This window comes from Nelusetta ayraudi, unplaced genomic scaffold (assembly GCF_046127955.1).
Source record: "Nelusetta ayraudi isolate G7.1 ecotype Tasmania unplaced genomic scaffold, CSIRO-AGI_Nayr_v1 ptg000135l, whole genome shotgun sequence".
Classification (NCBI taxonomy): Eukaryota; Metazoa; Chordata; class Actinopteri; order Tetraodontiformes; family Monacanthidae; genus Nelusetta; species Nelusetta ayraudi.
This window is the reverse complement of record NW_027466185.1, coordinates 11,895,624-11,917,703: the sequence shown is the minus strand read 5'-3', so window position 1 is coordinate 11,917,703 and position 22,080 is coordinate 11,895,624. Positions and strand designations below refer to the sequence as shown.

Here is a 22,080-nt window from a genome sequence, read left to right as displayed (position 1 = left end):
GCCACCGTAACAACTTCTTTAAGAAGAATAGAAGAATAAAAGAAAAGAATAATGCGGCTACCAAACTGCGGCTTACCTTGTTGTTCGCTTTAAATCACTTCTGGAGCTTTCACTCTTTTCACACGAGCTCCATTAGGGGAAGACAATGGTCTGACCAATCTTGGTGGAATTATAGCCACATATGATTTTTTATTTTTATTTGGTTTATTCTGAAGAGAATGTATTTTACCCAACTCTAATGTTGGTCACGCAAAAAAAATGATGACTGTCTAATTCGAAATAATAATAAATAAAATAATAAATCACACTAAAGATTTAAGTGTTAAACTTGTTTTGTTTAACTCCATCTCAACCCAATGGTATGCTGACCTTCCTATTTTCTATATTTAACAGGAACTCTGTCAATTAATACCAATAGAGAGCTAATCATATGTTTTTAAAGCTGTAATTGTAATGCATCTTGCTAAAAAACAAAACAAAACAGAGCAAAACAAAATACACATCTGCCACTGATTTATTATCAAGTTTTTTTTATTGCCACATTAATACAAGCCTTTTTAAGAGCGCTGAAGTATAAAAGTTAGTATGATTGTCCTCACCATTGATATCAATCCACTGCTTTAGTGTCCACAGCTCTGTGTTGAGCCATGTGGACGTTTGCGTACGACCTGCTTCAACTAATCAGCAAACAGCATTGAATTTCAAAAAGAAGAGACGAAAAATAGTTAAATTCAGGGTGAGAAACGCAGAGTGATGCACACTAGCGGGTGAATTAACAAAAAAAAACTTGTGCAGAACAATCCAAAAAAAGTTTCAGACAAAAACAATGAGACAAACTAGCAGACGTATGTTTTTATGAAAACATGAGATCAAAAAGGTCCCTGAACAATTCTAAAGTAAAAAGTGAAAATAAAAACATTACAACAAATTAGCACTAAAATTATTTTTGAAATAATCCCTTTGGATGGTTGATCTTTTAGTAACAGACAAAACAATTAAGTCGTGCGAAAACATAGTTTTTTGTTGTTTGTTTTTTGGACGTCTGACTACAAAAACTGTCCTTTTTAATTGATTTAAAATTGCACTTAGGTTTCTTTTTTTCCCCACACGTGAAAAAAACTGATATGTTGACACATATGTTGAAAGTATAGGAAAGATGCTCACACCGCCAGCTGCTTTAGGAACTTCATTAAAAAACAAAAGAAACAACAACAACAAAAAAAAAACAGACCCAAAACTCTGAAAAATCGCTTTAGACAAACTGGTGCACAAATCCAAAAACACATCTTATCGTATGATAAAATAAAAATATTCTATCTGTTATCAACATATCAATTTAAAATACAAACAACTTTCAAACTAAAAAAACTACGGTAATTCCTCTGTGACCAAGTTGAACGTGTTGTGAATCTAACTACTGGCCTCCCAAACCAAGTGAGGAATTAGTATTCCACCAGCTGCTTCCTGTGCCAAAGCTCTGACAATTGTTTTCTTTTCAAAAATTGCATGCGCTTACGCCTAACTTCCTGCTTTGCACAGTGAGAGATGTGAGTGACAGGCGACCTCGCTCACTCTCGATGTGGCACTACAGCCATTCTCAACAGACAAACGTTTCGGTTCTCCTCAAAAACTCCAATCACAATCACAACAGTTCCCACCGTCAACAACAAAACGACAATCCGTCACGCACGACAGGCAGAGCATAGTATGACATTGGAACCGGGGGGCCTTGCCAGTTGTTGCAAACAACCTCAGCATATCGAAAATACTTCACATCTGCTGCCGGAGCCCTGAAAAGGGGAAGCCTTCGTCTATTGAAACAGTTTCCTGTCTCTGTAACCGTGGCTCTGAAATGTAAGTCGTGCTGCAGGCCCAGGAAAAGCCCCCACTTCCTCCCAGAGATGAACCATCCAAAAAAATCTTTAATAAAATACACAAAGAGAAAGCAGAAGTTGGCCAGTGCTGCTGAAATGCTCGAGGCTTTGAACAAACAGCAAACCAAAGGTGAAACGTGTTATTTTAGAACTTAAACAGACTTGGACCGACTGTATCCGGTGGGTCGTTAGTGGTCTGAGCATTTGATCCGAGGGGCTGAACATTGTGGCTGAAATTCATCATCGAGAGGAGGGCTGGACGGCTAATTTCTGTTCTTTACCAGGCGCTGGTGACTAACTCACTCTGACACTTAACTGAAGCAGATTGGACGGATGGGTTTGATTTGTTGTTGTTGCGTGTTCTTTTGTTTTAACAAAGCTCGTTGACTGAGGTTCACAGGTGAAGAGGCTAATCCCAGCTCAGTGGAGCGTCAGTTCAAGATTTATATGTACGTTATAAATCGTTGCATCTTTCTTTTTTTTTCTTTTTTTGCAGAAAAGAAACAGCATATTTCCCTGCCCTGCTTGAGATAAGACTCAGATTTCCTGTCCCTTCTGTTTACAGGCTGTATGTATATTTACTGTCTGGCTAAATCTGTGCAGAGGCAAGGCTGCAATTTTATGTGGGAGTGTAAAACCAGGGTGTCAACAAAACAATTTCTTAAGAGGAACATTTTTCATGCCGACCTCACCGAGGCGGCCTGACTACATTGGACGATGCACTGCGTGACGCATTACAAAAGGTGATGTTTGCTTTAACACTGCAAATTTACTTAAAGACACTTGAAATAATAACAATAATAATGATTAAAAAAAAGAAACAGACTCTCCACGTTGCCTGCAGAGTGTGTGTTGTGTACAGGCGGAGTACGTTTGAGCATGTGCAAGCCTCCGCCCTCCTACTTGAGCGCTTTGGCCACCGAGGAGTAGGCGATGTGGATCTCCTTGTCGTTGGGGCAGGTGGAGGCAAACTCCTCCCTGGCGTACGCCGCGTTCAGGTACCTCCAGAGGTTCGTCAGAGACTCGGGGATGGTGAATTTGCGGTACTTTAGACACACGACCTGGAGCGAGCGAGGGCAAGACGCAGAGTCTTTAGCTTCAAAACCGAGACGACCCAGTAATCCATTTATCCCTGGAGCCCCCGGGGGCGGCGCAGATTAACACAGCAGACGATTACCTTCATGATGTGCAGCTTAGGCAGCAAGTTGCAGTCGGCCAGGGTGAGCTCTTGTCCATCCAGGAAGGGGCGGGACGAGGAAGTGACGTCATCGGCGCTATTCTCGTCGATCTCCTCGGGAAGTGGACAGCCGAGGTAGTCGTCCAGCGTCTTCAGAGCCTTCAGCAGACCCTTCTCTAAATCTGAGAGAAATCACACACACAAGGACGTTCAACCTCCAGCCTGTGATCGAGGCTCAACTGACGCTCTGTGGACAATGTAGCCTCCCTTAAGAAGGAAAAACATCCTCCTCTAGCGTGCAAATTAAATCTTTTAAATGATTCCCAGAGTCAAACGGCAAGGTTTTCTTTCCTTTCTATCTTTACCCAACAACAGCCACAATCAGATCAGTGCACACGGGCAGCAGCAGGTGACCTTGCTGCACCGAGACGGAGAAGCTCAGACCATAATGTTATTAACAGGGACGCACCCTGCTGGTTCGCATCAACATCCGAGCAGCGACAGAAGTGGCTGTGGCACCGGCGTTAATATTGCAGGATTTCCACACAGACAACCAGGTCCACTCACTTTCGTTTGCCTGAGGGTTCGAGTTCTTGACGTAGGCAGAGAATTTAGAGAAAACGTCCATTCCCGCTGTGTTGGACTCGGGACTGCGAGCTGCCAGACGAGGACACCTGGACAGACGGAGAGTTTGAGGAATGTTCACATACGAAAATCTCTGGAGTAAAATGCGCGATACTTAAAAATCAAAAGCCCCAAAAACATTCAGCAGAACTGTAACTAGGTTGAAAAATAAAAAAGTGCCATTACTTGGGAGGGCAGAGGTTTTCCTCCAGGAACTCCTCAATCTTGTTGGTGTCAGTTTTCACCTCGTTGGTGTAGAGCAGGAAGGGAGGCTGGGCGCCCGGGGCCAGGTCCTTCAAAATGTCTGGCTTCCTAATGGTGGAAGGAAACACACAGAGTGCAAAATAAACACAGCGGTTTGGGAAGACGCGGCTGCTCCAACAACAGAAGAAGGACGGGGGAAGGAAGTGGGAAGAAGAAAATGGCAGGATGTGATTGAGCGTGGCTGCAAATAGTCTCAGTGGAGCCTCACCTCTTCATGTCCACGGTGGTGACATCGAACTGGACTCCTTTCAGCCACAGCACCATGAAGAGACGCTGGGAGAAGGGACAGTTCCCGATGCTCTGACCGTCGCTCCCCGCCTGGGACACACACACACACACACACACACACACACACACACACACACACACACACACACACACACACACACACACACACACACACACACACAGAATGAGAGTGCTAATGGGGGAGGTTTTAATTGAAATACATCTCTATAACAGGCATATGGAAGTTATTATGTGTGGAATATCAATACAATGGGCTCTGCAAAGTCTTAAATCAGGGGTGGGCAAACCTTTTAAATTATTTATTGAAATTAGGGATGTTAACAATTAATCGACAATCGATTAACTGAACATTTTTTACACAGGTAGCATATATCATTATAACAGTGTATTGGCAAGAAAGAGCAACTCACCTGTAGATACTATAATGGTCATAATATACCTAGAACAAAATACTTTTAAACAACTTAAAAAAAAAAAAAAAAAAAAAATTAAATTGTGAAATTTAGGTTCAATTTATGTGAAATTCAGGCCGCATATGGCCCCCGGGCCGTAGTTTGCCCATGCCTGCCTTAAATGAATTAAAACACTCCTCCTAGATTCTAAGTTTTACTCTGTTTCACACCATCATTAACAAAGCTTTCAATGATGAATTGGAAAGCTCATTTACTCACAAGCACACTCAACTCAGATTCACGGTAGCTTTGACCAAACTCTCTGAACGTCATCGAGAGCACAAACTATTCAGTAGTTCCGTCCATCTCTGGCGGAAACACGCACCAGCCACTGAGGTGACGGTGACCTTTCTCGCCAGCGAAACAAACGTCAAAGGTTCGCAAGCTTCAGGAAGTTGCTGCGTCTTCGTGATGAGCCATTTTCAGACACAAACACAAGCACACAAAAGCAAAAAAAAAAAAAAGAGAGAGAGGGTGGGGTTGGGTTTTGTTGCTTCTAAATTCTGTTCTGTGCTGTCAAAGGCAAAATCAACTGAAAGTTGAGATTATTTTTTATTGTTTCTGTTTTTCTAGAGAAGTTACAACATCTTTGACCCCATGAAGATGTAGAAGGGGGGTGGGGGGGGAGGGGTGGAGGCTGGTGCACGTGTTCATACAGAGGAATCATTATGGAAACTGAGCGCAGGAGGCACAGAGAGCCATATTTGTCATGCAGCAGCGAGGCTTCCCCCACTACCACTGCTTTAGGGGGAATGAGATTAGGCTGACCGGCCAGCTTACTAAATATAGATTAAAGTCGGTCGGTTCATTCTGTTGTATTAATTAGATTAGTGCCATGAATAAAAGCCCGCTGACTCAGCGGAGGGCAGCAGGGATGACACACGAGTTATTGCAAATGAACGGAAGCGTGGACAGATACGAGCGAGTGGTTGTCAAGCAGCGAGACGTGACGATGTACACGAGATGATAACAAGATAGCGCAGAACAGAGAGAGAGAGAGAGAGAGAGAGAGAGAGAGAGAGAGAGAGAGAGAGAGAGAGAGAGAGAGAGACATACAAACTGCAGGTACAAATTCACAAAGTGTGGCGTCACCGTCTGGGCGTGACGGCGCCGCCGCCTCAAGTTTCATCGTTCGCAGTCTCACCTTGACAAAAAGTTCGATTTTGGGCTGGTCTGGGTCGCTCATCTTTGCCTGCTGGACGATAGCCTTTTCAAGGAGAGGCACACACACGAACAAACGAGAATGAGTAGCGGGGCAAGTGGAGCACAATAAAAGTGATGTTGTAACTTCGGGGATCGCGGTTGGAAAGTCGGGCTCGCCGAGTCCCATCTTCCGCCGCGGCTCCGCGAGCAAACGACATGAGCGTCTTTCTTATTCTTTAGACAAGACCAACTTTTTGGACTTTCACTTACTTTCGGAGGACTTCCGTACCGAGCTCGGGGTGCTAGGGGCTGTCGCTGGTGCCTGTGGCTGGCTGCGAGTCGTCTTTCCTCCCGGTGCAGCTGGGTGTCGCTCCGCCGCAACCGCTACACACTGCTCAGCGCCGCTCCTCCATTTCCGGGTGCCGCGCGCACAGGGGCGGAGAGAGGAACAGCCCTTTTCTCAGGGTGGTCGGGGTGGGGGGCTCCTCATTATTCAAACAACACATTATTAAATGAATAAATATGTATAATAAAATAGGTAAAAAGTAATATCAGAGTCATGAATTAATTTACAACTATATAAATTAAGTTACACACACATATACCGTATGCATTTTTGTGCCAAATAATACTATACTAAAAAAATCACACTCTTGCCTTTTCAACCTTTGGGTCAGCGTGAGCACAGTGCATGATGGGATATGTGCCAGATTAGAGACACAGGCCCCCAGACTCCAATATGGTGGCCCACTGATTTGAACATAGTTTCTCACCCACTGCATATGTCGAAAATGTTTTCCGCAGGGTGCATAGAGCATGGCCACTTTACAGCATGGCGCTGTAACTCCCGTGATACACAAGAATGCAGCCAATCAGAACGAGCCAAGGCACAGCACATAGAACGGCGTGACATCAAGCTCGGAATAAACTCTTTCCTGCTGATTTTCTGGCCTTTATAATTTTCTTTTGAAGGACTAAAAGACCATGAAAAATCTACAATAGAAACATTTGCTGAGAGCTGCGTTTCAGGACACAGTTGTCTTGTCAGCCAATTTAGAGTTGTTTATTTTGTATTGCGGTCTATGGGAAAAATGCTATTTGGGCCCATTGGATTTTTGTGTCAAGTGGCCACTGGAATAGAAATTGGTGCGCCGCCATACTGCCAGTCCGGTATCCAGTTCTTATAAAACATCGATGTTTTCAACCTTAAGGTTACCATGAACGCAGTGCATGATGGGTTATGTTGCCCGGTTAGTTACCATCAGTTGTAAAAAAGTATTAATTCCTCCAGATAGAGATTGACATGGGTAAAAGCAGACCAACCTTGCATGGGTGCTGATGTTTGCCCTCACAGGAGCCTAAATATTCTGTGCACTCTTTGGCAACACATGCATTTCTCAGCAGAGTGATTGCCGAGGAATGCAATGTTTGCACCCCATCTATAGAACCCCATCATAGTGTCAGACTCACTATGTCCCATCAGAAGTGCACAAAATACCAACCAGAAACAGATTTTCACCACAGGTTTGTCATAAAATAACAAAAATGGGTGTGCTCACACTTCTCGGCAAGGTCAAAGTCACTGTGGCTGAAGTGATTCAGCCATTTCTCTGAAACTGCCGTGGATGTTATGTAATAAATCAACAATGCATGCATGATTGATTAAAAAAAAACTACTTAACAAAATTGATCTCTCACAATTTGTCACTAGATGTCATTTCAGTCCAGGTTAGTGGTGTGCACTAGAGGGCATTGTAGGTCCTAAAACGACTAAACGTATGTGTGGGGGAGGAACTGTGGGGGAAGGGTGACAGAATGGGAATCAGGTCATCAAGTGGTGGGGCACAATAGTGCATTGTAGGCGATAACTGGTATGAATTTGGTCTCTACTGAATAATGTACCTTTGGCATACTTGACAGCTGCTATCTGTTGGAGATGTCTATCAGGTGGTTTAGTTTGTTTAAGGCAGTTAAAGCCGTACGGGTTGTGCCGCAACTCGGAGGTTCTGACCAATCAACGGTGTAGAATGCACAGATGACATTTTACTGTTTTGCGTGTGGTCAGATGTTGGCAGATTTTGTTTTTAGGGGTCCTTCCGATTTCTGTTTGCAGCTTAATTGCAGATTTGGTTATTGTGAAGAAATCCAGAGCACTTAATCAGGTTGTAAAGATTATCTTTTTAATTATACTCAGTCCATTTAATCATGGTGATCTTACCATACAAATGTTTCAGAGAGGAGTAAAATATTTATATTGGTAAATTCAAATTAAAATCTGTGCGCGACAGAAGTACATAACAGAACAGCAGACACAGACATGGATTGTATAAATCTGGAACTCCTACATGGCCCACAGAGACGACAGGAGGGCAGCGAGCAGAGCTGCAGTGAGAGGCAGCTGGAGAGAGGAGGCAGCATTGCACAGATCTGTTGTACAACATGTGAAAGAGCTGGTGTATGCGGCACTCAGGAGGGTCCCAGTCAGGGTTTTGTTACAGAGATCTGAGTCGAGGCAGCCGCTGATCTGCAGCTTGAGCAACCCTGTGGCATTAAACTCTGCAAGGAGACACAAAAGGTACTTTTGTCAAAAAAGACAAATTCAAAGTGTGAAAACTTGAGATTCACAATTATCACACTGGGGTGTTTTTACTTCTGATTAGATTTTTCACTTCCTGCTTCCTTTACAAAAGTATCTTGCAAGACTAATATCAAGAGAAGCATTGGCTTTTGCTGCTCAGCTGCCTATCTGAGCAGAAAGGCAGGAAGTACAAATCTTACAACAAAATATCAAGTCCCCCTCAAGACATTTACAAAACTTCTGTTTGGTGAGGTTATCTTGAACACAATGTTATCTGAAAGTTGTTCATATTAGCTTTAAACAATCTGTATGCTATGATTACTAATAGTCACTTCATGACCATTGAAGTTTGTTGAGTGGATGGGTTAGCTTACGGGCTTCTCCATTGTAGCAGCTCTCGGTGGAGTTCTGACACGTGACGTCACCCGGAAACAGGCAGGCACCGAACAGACCGATGTTGCACTGATGGCATGTCAGACAGTGCGCTGTTCAGCCAAGAGAGAGATCAATCAAGATAGCAGCAGTGACCAGCTCAACCGCTTTAACAGCTTTACTTTCAAGATTTCTTATCAACAGTTTCGGGATTGCGAGAAGTTTGTCCTTCCTCCCTCAGAAAATTCCCTGATTTGCACTAGGGTTATTGGCATAAAACTCATATGGATATAAAAACACATCACATAAAAAGTTGTTAAAAATGTGTATGATAGGTTGTCAAATGCTTGATTATGAAAGTCTATAGTACATTTTATATCTGTGAGTCTTTTCGATGTGCCGAAAGATTTACTATTATGTCTGAGCTAAGCTAGGCAGTTCACATTTAAGCTTCATATTATATGGACATAAATCTTTTCATTTTTCAAAGCTACAAAATCAACTATTTCTCCATTCAGTTATTGTAAGACCTAGGCTTTGTTGATCGTTCTGGAACTATATATTTTTATCAACTGGTGGAAATTCTAAGGTCACTAAGCAACAACAACAACAATAATGATAATAATAATAATAATAATAATAATAATAATAATAATAATAATAATAATAATAATAATAATTATTATCATTCTTAACTTACCCGTCGCGATGCAAGTGCCCAGGACAAATAATGTTATGAAGTAGTTATTCATCTTTCAAGTCTAAAAGATTCCGTTCAAAAGACAGAGGGAAATCCTGAAGGCAAGTAAGCTGAATTGACAGCAGTAGCGAGAGTTTATAGGCAGGACTCATGCAAGACACACCATTCAGCAATGTGGTTTGTCAGGTTTTTAGTTTTGCTATTTCCTGCAACATGAGAAGGAAGCCCTGTGGAAAAAGACAGAGCGGCTCAAATGTCCAGAGCCTGAAGGAGTGTCACTCAATTATTTTTAACAAGAACAGCTTTTATTGTGAGATCACTTTTTCTACAGACAAGGCAGGCATGCTTTTTGTAAAAAAAAAATTTAAGAGTTGTACTTTTACTTCTATTAACGATCTGTTGTTAGGTTACCTGTCATATAATAAACCTGAATGCATGACAGTGACTTGGATTAAAAAGTAGAAAAGCATCAAGGACTCATCATCCCATTTTTTCCTTCTTTTTGGCTTAGATTTAAAGGCTCCAAGTAGTCCAAAAGGCCACTAGGTCGGCGCTGAGTGCAGCAGCGAGGGGCAGCCGGACAGATGGAGCTCCGTTACAGAAGTTGGCGTTGCAGCAGGTCTCGCTCATAGTCTCGCTGCTGACAGACACTCCGTCTGCCTGTGTGAGTCATGAGTGGCTTTGCTATTTGCTTTTGCAAAGTTGTGTGCTGAGTTGTGAGATAAGACAACACAGACGAGCCTAGACGTCCGCAACAATGGCACAAAAACTGAATAGTGCTTGAGTCCAAGGCAGATTGAGTCAGACTTTAAACACTCACCGGGCCCTCTTACAAGGCAAAGCAAACTGTTCCTCCACTAATGTGCCCTTAGCATTGCTCTAGGGCAGGGGTGTCAAACTCATTTTGGTTCACAGGTCACATAGAGGAAAATCTATTCCCAAGTGGGCCGGACCGGTAAAATCATGGTACGGTAATAATAACGTAAAAATAACAACAACTTCTAATTGTTTTCTTTGTTTTACTTTGTTTGTGTTCTTTGAGCACTCTGCACTCTGCATCAGGGTTGCCAACTCCTCAGTAAGGAAAGTCACTATTGGCTGTCCTAAAAGTCGCTAGAAGTCGCCAAAAGATGTTATTGTCTAATTTGCATAATTGACCATTTGCACTTAATCACAACGTAATAACACCAGGAAAAGTCACTAGATTTGTCGCTAGTCGCTTTTGACAAAAAAAAGTTGCTATTGGGAGAGTAGCAACTTTTTTGGGGGAGAAAGTCGCCAAGTTGGCAACACTGCTCTGCATCAACTTTGTCTGTTTCGACAGAGACATTTTGGGGCAATGACGGTAGCCAATAGGAGACGTTCTGGGGCAATGAGGGTAGCCAATCGGAGACGTGAGTGGCTGTACTTGTGCCGATTTGCTCAGCCCCAGTATTGAGTATGTTTGCGAAGCACAAACGATATTGCGACACCAAGTGGAAACATTTTGAACAGCACTTTCTTTCATTGATAAATTGCAGATTTTATATTTTGCAAAATCATCTCACGGGTCGGAAAAAAACAGTTCACGGGCCTGATCCAGCCCACTGGCCGTATGTTTGAAACCCCTGCTCTAGGGCTATCAGAGAAGAGTGGAATACTTGAAGGGTGACATTTTTGTGTGCTGTGATTGTTTTGTTTCTTTCCTTTTCTTTTGTGTAACCATGTTCACTTTAAAGCTGTTTTTGATTCACTTCCTGCTGAGTGTGAAAATAAAGAACATGAGGTCACTGCTATTTTTACAGTAAACATGACGGCAGAGGGAGGAGGCACGAGGAACAGCGTGTGGTGCGTCCACGTGATGAGAAGATATGAGCAGAAATATCAAATGAGCTCAGGAGATCTCAACAAATTTCACTCCACATCATTTCAGAATCATCTCTGAATAAAGTGCTGCATTTTAACAGTTGCAAATGTTTTGTGGCAATATTATGTTTGTTTTCTGCACAGAGCATGTATTAAACAGGGCACTGACTCTTAAAGGGCACCTATGATGCTTTTCCACTTTTCTGAGCTCTAAATACTGTCACAATGTTGAACCCTAGTATCAAACGATGCAAAATCGTCAAATAATGAGGTTCATGCGTTTGGAAGTGAGTCCTGCCAGTTGTTGGGCATGGTTCTAAACGTTCTGTTCACGGAGGGTTTTTTTTTTTAACACTGGGAACGCATTGAAGTGAATGCGTTCCGGATCTCCTTTCATGGCCAAGCTTAGGCACCCTCTCGGACTGGTTCCGCCCTCCCCCGGAAGTGATGTCGCAATGCGCTGCTCCAAGAAAATGTTTTTTCAGTGTCAGGAAAATTAAAAAATATAAAATAAAAAATACAGAGCGACTACCAAAGCACCAAGGACCACAACCGTCGGAGTGGAACGAACAGAGAAAATGTTGGAGGTTTGTTCAGCCTAATGCGGATGCGATGTAGCACCGGTCTGCAGCCAGACCCCTCTCGTCCGGTCAGCCATGGCAATATTTGAAAACAAGTATGAGGACTGTAAGTGTATTGTGACCTCAAGTAACATTAGTTTTAAGACTATTTGCAATGTAAAACCGCTGAATCGTGTTGATGAACTGTTAGCCACCACAGTGGACCGGCGGTCCCAGCTTCACATTACTTGTATACCTCGTTGTGTAGCGACGGAGGACTTCTTCCTTTTTCTTCTTCTCCTTCTTCTTCGTCGTCGTCTTGACAGACTGGACGTAGCTTTGGCGTCAGGCCGCCCCCCACAGTCTGAAGACGTAACTGCACTTAAGGGGTGTCCCATTTCTAAGCCCTTACACTTATTTTTGAGGGCCAAGATTGAGGGCCAAAGACTGAGGGTTAAGGGCGAGGGTTGAGATTGAGGAGTTAAGGGAGGAATTGGAATTGGCCCTTGGTCTTCCTTTACCACTGTCACAACCCGATCTGAGTACCTGCACGAAGTGACTCGCAAGTGAAAAGCGCATGCGCAGATTTATGAGACGGGTTCCGACGGGTTCCCGATGTGAGTCGCGCATGCAAACACTTTTTCGATATTTCCCAATTTATGACATTACATTAATATGCAACGTGCATGCACCATTTCAACTGGCGAACATTTAACATCCGTCACATATGGAATCTACTGCGATTTAAAGCATATTAGTAGGTGGAGCTGGAATGTGCCGTCTTTCTAAAAATAATATAATATAATTTGAATAAAAAATAAAAACAACACTTCATCACTCTTTGATTGAAATGTCATAGTAATAACTTATGTTCATATTAACATATATTTAAATATTAACAGTAGTTATTAATTAATAACTTAGACAGTTTGCGCCCCCACCTCCCCCGAGACACAAACACACAGCAACTATGTTTTATAATGTGCGTGAAAACTCCCAGCAGACCGCGCAATAAGCGTTTACACTTTGTTCAGGTATGCACTTATTTCAGCAGAGGTTTTCTGTTTTGCTACCTCTTTGAAATGCAAAGTACATTTTATTTTATTGTTTCAATTTATTGTTTGCCCCAGTGTTTTGTAAGTATGAGACATCTCTAAGGTCTGAAATAAAAGATGAGAACTTGATTATTCTCAGCACTTTCTGTGATTTAGTATTCTTTATAATCATACGAGGTCATTAGATAGGACTCGTTACATTAAGGTGGTAGTAGCTAGTAAGAATGGTGTTGGAGAGCCACTTTTTTAAATTGGTTTTCATCAAAACACACTTCTTTAAGTTCCCCGCAATTTTTGCAAATTTCCGCAATTTCATCGCATAAAATTGCAGAAATATCCTGTATATTTGATTGCATATTTTTTTTAGAAAACGTGGCGCATAATCAAGGATTTTTGCCCACAACAATCACAAAAGATCCCCGCATTTTTCTGGTAGGACTGGTAAGTGCTTAAATCGTGCCGGTTTCGTAAAGTTTGCCGTTTACTCTCAACTCCCTCACCGGCAAACTAAAGAAGTGAGGCTCAGCAGCGACGAAGAGTGCGACCAATCACAGCGGAGTGGGCTGGGCGGGAGGCGTACACGGAGGCGGCCGGGGGTTGAGTGAAGTAAAACAGAGCGTTTTTGCGGGATGCAGGAAATACGAGGAAGCGAGCAGCGAGATACACAGATCTACAAAGCTTTCAGTGCGGGGAATCGTGTGTTGCTGCTCTGGAGGGGCCAGAAATCAAATACAAAGGCCCGAAAATTTGTATAATAGGTGACCTTTAATGAAAGTTTCCCGGATGTCGTTCTCCTCAGTGTTAAAATGCCTGGAACATTTTTTCCAACACCTCACGTCAATTAGTACTGAATTACGACACACACGCACACAAACATCCACCTGCTTGGGTAGTTTTTTTTTTTGTTTTGTTTTTTTTTAAACAACCACTCTAAGATTAAAGCAAAGACAAGAGGACACTCACCTGTTCCACACAATTCGCAGTTTGGTTCAGACTGACAGCACACCTCAGAGCCACTTAACAGGCAACTAGCCATGATCCCAACTTGGCAGGTGCCACCGATCAAGGAATCCCCAGTGGTCCACGAGAGAAAGACAAACGTAAAGAAGGAAAATGTTTCAAACAACAGGAAATATCACCAGCTGACTTATTTAGCTCGTATATCTGGGACCCGGAGAAGTTGCACATCTTTCCAGGCTCTTTAGACTTGACGTCCATCCAAACTTATCCTGATGTCCTGTTTTGTTTTTTGTTTTTTTGTTTTTTTGTTTTTTTTTAAAGTTTGACGTTTTTGTGCCAGCACCCTCCAGTGGTTTGGAAACAATCGTCAGCATCCGCCTGTTCTGCTCCACCCTCATCCGGATTTTCAGCTTGATAATTGGAGGCATCTTTGAGGTTGAGGTGTGGTGAAACTATGAGACCTTCCAAATCTGAAGACCGGGCTTTTCTTTGTTATGAAATGATTATTGTTCCAATTAAAAACTAGTTGATGTTAAGATTTGAAAAGCATCGAAACAGTTTGGTACACAGATGAGCCTTGGATTTAGATAGAGGCTGATTCATGACATAATTATGTCCCACATGCTATGAATCTAAAAAAAAAAGATGTTCATGAAAAATAAATCTTTATTGAATAATAGTCATTAAACTATTAAACATATCTAATCTGTGTTAGTTTTTCGTAGACAAACCAGTAACCAAATCCAATAAACTGTTTCAATGATATTGATAAAGACGTTTGTGAAGGTTCTCAGTCATCCAGGTCAACTTATTCATCCAGTTTCTTCAGAAAGAACTGAAAAAGAAAAGAAGAAATTTGTTGAGGTTTTCTCAAGGTGGCAACGCACTCAAAAATGATAAAATGTTTATCCACATCTTTATCATTAAACAGTGGAACCAACAAAAACGCAGATTCCTGTCAAACTTGTCACAACAATCTGCAGACAGTGAAGAATGTTGCACTTCGAGTTTTTTCATTGTAATCTGTCCTTTGGTTTCTTCCTCCAACCCACCATTTCAAAGTCATTATTAAGCTCCTTCTCTCAAGGTCTTACCGGCGCATTTTTAGATCTAAGCCTTTCAACCAAAGCAATTCAGATGCACTTCCTTTTGATGGCGAAATTGACTTTGGAGGTAAAATTCCAACGGGTGTGAAAACGGACCACAGCTCAGATTTAAACTCAGGTTTCCATAATTGTTTGTAATGTCTATATGTCTACAATGTCTACATTGAAATGATCGGCAATTTCCACAAACTGCTCTTGCAAATTCCTCCTAAGTGTTAAACCTACTTGGCAATAAACGTGTTTCTGATTCTGATTTTGTGCAGCGGTTAAATAAGTCCAGTGTAGGATTATGGTTAAAGTTTAACATAACTACTAAGGATAAAATCCATTTTCAAGAAACACAATCCACTCAACCCCAGTACAGTAAACAGCACTCACAGATACAAAAGGCAGTAAGCAAACCAAGCCAAGCAAATAGAAACCTCCATAGCTTACAACAACTCAGGTTACTTATGTGTTTCAGAAAGATAATATCAATCTGTCGTACAACGTGTAGAAAAAAAATCAACAGGGAATCTAATAATTAACAGTAAGTGCAGATTGTATTAGAAGTGGACGAGCACCAAATATACAAGGCCTCATAGGATGAATTCCTTGTCCATGGTGAATGAGACCAAAACACATGAAGGATGCCACACAAGGGTTTTCTGGTGTTTATAATACATTTTATTTGTGTTTTAAAGTGGCTCAATAATAAATTCAAAACAAGGTGAAGGAAAAAAAAGGTTAACCAAAAAGTGATGAACCACAAAGAGATAGAGATCCTACATCCTAAACTAGGCAGAGTATCTGATCTGTTGCTAGGTCAAATGTCATATAATACATCTGAAAGCATGAAAGCGACTTGTATTCAAAGGTAGAAAAGCATCAAGGACTCATCATCCAATTCTTTCCTTCTTTTTGGCTTAGATCTAAAGGCTCCAAGTTGTCCAAATGGCCACCAGGGCGGCGCTGAGCGCAGCAGCGAGTGGCAGCCGGACAGATGTGGCTCCGTTACAGAAGTCTGTGCTGCAGCAGGTCTTGGTCATTGTGTAGCTGAGAGTGAGGACGCTTCCCGATTCAGTCTGGTTGCAGAGATGTGAGGCTATGCAGCCTCCGGACTCGATGACCATCGCCCTGGTGTGGTTTAAGGCTGTTGACGAGAGCACAATGAGTAGAGAATAAGACTGGTAGCTACTGAGCCAGTGTAATGCCAACAAAGGCAATGCTTTTTAACTGAGGATATTATAAATATATGTTGGGTATTACCTGTGTTACACAAATGTTTTGTTACAGAATATTATAAAGTTTGGATGTAAAATAATCATCATTTTAAACAAAACTTTTCTGACAATAAAAAAGAACCAAAAAACCTAAAAGTACGGTAGAAATATTGTTATTATGAGAAGTTGTTTAAGAATTAACACGTTTTAATGTATAATTATGTTTACAATTCTCTTTAATTGTTTTTTTGTACCCAATTTAGGACTGACTGTTGCCTGGCAGCCAGACAGGAAATTAATTTCTCATGTAAAAGAGTTTTGGCCAAAAAAACCCAAAAAAACAACATACCAAAAACATCTCCGTCTGTACCACCGGAAAACAAGAAGGCAGTTGTCTTCTTGTTTTTCCGCGGTTCAGACAAACTTTTAAAAAAACATTTGTTTCTGCCACTGTTTGGTCTAGGTAAGCATACAGGTGTCTTCCTGTGTGAGCCATGAGTGGCTTTGCTATTTGCTTTTGCAAAGTTGTGTGCTGAGTTGTGAGATAAGACAACACAGACGAGCCTAGACGTCCGCAACAATGGCACAAAAACTGAATAGTGCTTGAGTCCAAGGCAGATTGAGTCAGACTTTAAACACTCACCGGGCCCTCTTACAAGGCAAAGCAAACTGTTCCTCCACTAATGTGCCCTTAGCATTGCTTGAGGGCTATCAGAGAAGAGTGGGACACTTGAAGGGTGTCATTTTTGCGTGCTCTTTTCTTTTTTGTAACCATGTTCACTTTAAAGCTGTTTTTGATTCACTTCCTGGTGAAAATGTAAAAACAAAGAACATGATGTCACTGCTCTTTTTACAGTAAACATGACGACAGAGGGAGGAGGCACGAGGAACAGTGTCTGGTACGTCCACGTGATGAGAAGTCCACCACAGAATGATCAAAAGAGCTCAGGAGAGCTCAACAAATTTCACTGCACATCATTGTGATGATTACAAATGTATTTATTTTTTTGGGGAAATATTCTATTTATTTTTTTCACACAGTGCATGTATTAAACAGGGCACTGGCTCTTGAAGGAAGTGTCCTGGGTGAACCCGTGGTTTTGCTCAAGCGGGTTTCTCAACCTCATCAGTGTTAAAATGCCTAGAACATTTTTTCCTACTGCCTCATGTCAATTAGTGCTGTAAATTATGACTTTTTTTTTTTTTTTAACAACCACTCAAAGATTAAAGCAAAGAGAAGAGGACACTCACCCAATTCACTCGAGTGGCAGTTTGGCTCAGACTGACTGCACACCTTAGAGCCACTAAACAGGCATTTGCCCATGATCCCAACTCGGCAGGTGCGACAGATCAAGGAGTCCCCTGCGATCCAAGAGAGAAAGACAAACATAAAAAAGAAACTTCATCCTATTTTGAACATGGAGTTGTTACTTATGTTCTTATACAGATGTCTTTTCACTTTTGTTTTTGTTTTTTCTTGCCATTGCATGTTTACATATTTTATTGATTTGATGTTTTTCTTTAAACTTGTTTGAACAAATAAATGAATAAATGAATGAATGAATGAAAAATGAAAGAATGAAAATGTTTCAAACAACAGGAAACATCAACAGCTGACGTAGCCCGTATATCTGGGAGCAGGAGAAGTTGCACATCTTTCCAGGCTCTTTAGACTTAACGTCCATCCAAACTTATCCTTATGTCCTGTTTCTAAAAAGTGTTTTTCAAAGTTTTCCTTTTTTTTGTGACAGCACCCTCGAGTGGTCTAAAAACAAACAGCACCTGCTCGTTCTACTCCACCCTCATCCAGATTTTCAATTTTGTAATTTCAGACAACTCTGAGGTTGAGGTGTGGTAAAGCCATGTGACCTGTCATTCTTAAAGACCGGCTTTTCTTTGGGATGAAATGATTATTGTTCCAATTAAAAACCTGTTGACGTTAAGATTTGAAAAGCAGTTTAGTGGACAGGTGTGCCTTGGATTTAGATAGAGGCTGATTCATGACATAATTATGTCTTGTATGTGCTGTGGGCACAGGGATCGGAAAAAAATGAACTTAATCAAAAAAAGAAATCTTCATTGAATAATAGTCACAAAGCATTTAAACGCATCTAATCTCTGTGTTAGTTTTCTTACACAAACAAGTAACACAACTGTTTCAATGATATTGATAAATAAGTTTTATCAAGGGGAGTTTCCTTTTGTACATCAAAGTATTGAGCGATATACTGTTAGGTTTTAGTGACCCTGCCTGTTTTCACAGAGTATTTCGGGAACCAAAAAATACATCTGATGGGAATGCATCTTACCTGTAGCAAACACTGCCACCAGGGCTGCAGAGACCAGCATGAACCTCTTCATCCTCACCTTCAGATGTGAGTTTGATTTCGAGTGGGGCGCAAAAAATGAGATGAGGCAATGACCCAAACTCGTGTTCGTGTCTGCGTTCGGTGAATATCCACTCTGCTTCCTTGACCACTGAGGTATTTACTTTTATGTCTGAGGTGTGGCACCGATCGGACCTTTGCAACAATTTCAGAACACAGAAACCAGAGTCACATGAAGATTTTTTGGCCGTCAGCCAATGTTTAAGAAAATGTCTGAGAGAAAATAACGAAACAAAGAGGCTTGTTTGAAGAGCGAGTTCTCTTAAGAAGTCAAACAAAGAGGGTTAGAGCCCATTGATTACAAGCAATGCTCATGTGCGCACACGTGTCCGTGTGTGCGTTTGAAGCGTTGCAAAATACAGGTTCTTTTTAAAAGCGGCGTAACTGTTTTTTTCTAAAGCCTCACCATCAGCAGCAGTGACCTCTACTTTGGTCAACATCAGAGTCATTCTGCCACAAAGGGTTCGGGATTCTTTGTTGAAGCACACACTGACTCTCCCTTTATGAGATCCACATCAAAGTAAGTGCATTAAAGCCTTTTTCCCCTTCTTTTAGAAGAAGGCACTGACTTAAACCCTTTATATTCACTATGCAAACATCTCAAACAACAGTTGACAGCACAGGTATCGGTTTATTTTTAACTCCACTGCTTGGTATTTGTATTTATGATGTTTGGAAATTGTTCAATCTTTCAGCGAATGGCAGCACAGCAGTGACTTGGCCCACTTTGCTGACTGGTGATCCACAGCATTGTAAACTCTTACTATTGCACTGTTAGTTGAGTGTATGCCGTAAAGTGCGCTTGGTTCAAGCAGTATGCGAATAAAAGGAAATTCTAATTGGACATTTCACCTTCCATCATGTCCTATGCTACAAATCATAAGTAATAAAAAAAAGTTTCAAGAAACATATATTAATTGGTATTTTTGGTAAATAAATCATAATGACAGACATGCTACACAGACATGGTGCTGTGCAGGGTTATTAGAAGGTTAGTCCTTTTATAGCTCCTTGGTGAGATGGATGGACAAGGTTCACGATGAATTAATGTTTTTGTTGTGATGAGAGCATGTCCCAACCAATAGGAAGCACTGTAGCACTGCTAAAGCCCAACATTGGAGGAATATGATTGGCCAAATTTTGAAATCTACGGCCGAGTTCTTGTTTTGAAGTGACCAACCAACCAAAGTGTTTTAACGAGATCATTATTTTTTAAAATTATTATTCACATACCAAACATTGGGCCCAGACTGCTTCGCTACAAAATTGCAAAGTTTCCTAAAGTAAAAAAAATGATGCAATCTGTGAAGCTTGTTCTGAAGATGGTAGTGCATTACTATTTAAATCAAAGAATGTGATGATTTTTCTTTCGTAAACTTTATTACAGAGGTTTATCCAATTACACACAAAGTTGAAAAGATAAATACAGTTGTGTAGTATAAAAATAAAAAGTTGTAATCAACATTCACCAGGCATCAGTGTAACATTTTCAATCATCCAAAAATGTTTTGGCGTCAACGCATCTCGTCAGCTGTATTCTGCAGTGATCCCAGCGGCAACAAAGAGATAGAATTGATGTTAAAATCTTCTCCTAAGCTTAATATTCTAGATAACCACCCACCACTGTGAGGTACTAGGATCAAGTAGTGATGCTTCTTGGAACACACACAAACAACTGGACGAGGTGAGAGGATGGAAGACCTTTACAATCTCAATGTTTCCCTGAAACATCCCATTGATAAACTCCCACAGTGAGGACGCCAAACACACCAACTGAGCCTTGACATGAGACCTGGTTTAAGAAAAAAAATAAAGTGCCACAGCACGGTATCCTGCAAATGATCATACAGAGGAAAAGAAACTAAGCATGAACACCTGTTTTATTGTTTAATCATGTGTTTGGTTTGGGGAAAAAATAGAGAAGAGACAACCAATGGTGGCCGCAGCTTTACATGATGCTGCTCCACACCGTGGCCAGCACAGCCACTCCCAGAGCCGCTGTCAGGGTCATCCTGGTGGAGGGGGCGCCACTGAGCTGGACGGTGTTGCACTTGTCCGTCGAGCAGCATTCAACCTTATTTTGGTAGGCGAGCAGCAGGGTGCCGTTGGTGGTGGTGTTGCAGCCGGAGGGCTCACTGCAACCCAGCGTGCTGAATCCCACATTGGTGAGCGACGTGAAAGCTGTGGAGACACGCGGGTGATTAGAGCGGACGTCAAAAAGTGCACGCGGTGCTCTGAGTCACGGCTGAGTTTCGACTGTATCGGGCGCGAGGACATCAAATTGGGAACATCTGTTCAAATTGGGATTCCCCTGTGATGAATCAGGGTGAACAGGTTTGACAGCTGTGTGTGTGTGTGTGTGTGTGTGTGTGTGTGTGTGTGTGTGTGTGTGTGTGTGTGTGCGTGCGTGCGTGCGTGCGTGTGTGTGTGTGTGTGTGTGTGTGTGTGTGCGCGCGCGACTCTCGATCGTGCCACACCCGCTCTGTCGATCGTGCCACACCCGCTCTGTTTAGGAAAAAAGCCCCTCGGAGCTAAAGGGCGATCACTCACATATTTTCGTAGAAGCGCAGACGCTGGTGTTGGTGGTGCAGTTCTCCTCGGTGTTGCTCATGCAGAAGCCAGCCAGGCCATAGTTGCACTTGTTGCAAGTCAGGGACTCGGCTGAAACATGCAAAGACAAGAGAGCAGAGTTTAGGGGAAAACAATTATTACAATCCTGCAGGTTTCGTTCCCTCCTCCGCCACTCTAAACGATGCGGCTTCCGGTCTCATCTTTCCAGATCTGGAATCTGTTTTATCGTTTATCCGACCACATTCTGCGCTTTAGTGCTCGCTAGCATCCGTGAATGCATCCCCGTTTAAACATAAACAATCAAAACTGCCAACTGCTGGTGCGCTTTTACCCAGTGACGCAGCTGGCTTGGATGCATGCAGGATCCGTCTTTTCAAAGAATACATTAAGGAATTCATTAATAGTGAATGATGATAAACTTGTTCCTTTTAAAATTTAGGTTGACAAAGAAAGCACCATTTAGAATTTTTAGAATTCTATTTTGCACTGGTTTCAAAACAGCTTTAAATTCGATTTCTATTGACATTTTTTTTACACATTGTTCGGAAATGAAAAAAAAGTTCAAGCAATGTTTTAAAATTATAATTCTAATGGAATACATTTTTACTCTATCTCTGTTTTATTAGCTGACTTTGTCATGATTACTGAAATAAATTAAGCTTTTTGGGGAAGAACGTTTTTCCCCTTCGTTTTTATTGATACACAACAAAAACAAGCTTTTTTCTTCACTAACTACAATTTGTGCCCACGTGCAGCTAGGTGAACAGGATTTCAAAATTTAAAAAGAAAAAATGTCTTACCCAGCACAATTGAGGCTACCACTGCAATGATGCCAAAGAAGATCTTTCCCATCTTGTTTTGTAGGTTCTTGGCTCTGGACTCCAAACGATCGTGTGCAGGTGATGTAAAAACTGGTGAGCTTGTTTGGTGAGCCCTTAGATTTATAGCGAGCCAGCAGCAA

General features: G+C 41.7%; 2 protein-coding genes across 2 annotated transcripts; both read right to left on the bottom strand.

Annotated features, from left to right (window-relative positions):
* Positions 1-513: 513 nt before the first annotated feature.
* On the bottom strand, positions 514-6,216 carry clic1 (chloride intracellular channel 1). The gene is made up of 7 exons (XM_076051504.1): positions 6,054-6,216; positions 5,785-5,847; positions 4,148-4,257; positions 3,862-3,987; positions 3,619-3,725; positions 3,052-3,233; positions 514-2,935 (listed from the first exon to the last, which is right to left on the bottom strand). Exons 2-7 carry the CDS (start codon positions 5,824-5,826, stop codon positions 2,774-2,776), a joined length of 729 nt encoding a protein of 242 aa, XP_075907619.1. The 5' UTR covers positions 5,827-5,847; positions 6,054-6,216; the 3' UTR covers positions 514-2,773.
* A 9,637-nt stretch (positions 6,217-15,853) lies between these two features.
* Positions 15,854-22,080, bottom strand: LOC142905111 (uncharacterized). Its single transcript, XM_076051616.1, has 6 exons — positions 21,920-22,080; positions 21,099-21,209; positions 20,501-20,729; positions 18,471-18,646; positions 17,413-17,523; positions 15,854-16,091 (listed from the first exon to the last, which is right to left on the bottom strand). The coding sequence occupies exons 1-6, from the start codon at positions 21,969-21,971 to the stop codon at positions 15,871-15,873; spliced, it is 900 nt and encodes a 299-aa protein (XP_075907731.1). The 5' UTR covers positions 21,972-22,080; the 3' UTR covers positions 15,854-15,870.

Coding starts and splice junctions, on each gene's coding strand:
- LOC142905111 (XM_076051616.1), bottom strand. CDS start 21,971: ATGGGAAAGATCTTCTTTGGCATCATTGCAGTGGTAGCCTCAATTGTG. Junction 18,647..20,500: donor ACGGTGTGGAGCAGCATCAT/GTAAAGCTGCGG, acceptor ATAAAAGTAAAT/ACCTCAGTGGTCAAGGAAGC. Junction 17,524..18,470: donor GGTGGCAGTGTTTGCTACAG/GTAAGATGCATT, acceptor CTTGGATCGCAG/GGGACTCCTTGATCTGTCGC.
- clic1 (XM_076051504.1), bottom strand. CDS start 5,826: ATGAGCGACCCAGACCAGCCCAAAATCGAACTTTTTGTCAAG. Junction 3,988..4,147: donor ACCACCGTGGACATGAAGAG/GTGAGGCTCCAC, acceptor TTCCACCATTAG/GAAGCCAGACATTTTGAAGG. Junction 2,936..3,051: donor CTAAGCTGCACATCATGAAG/GTAATCGTCTGC, acceptor CGCTCGCTCCAG/GTCGTGTGTCTAAAGTACCG.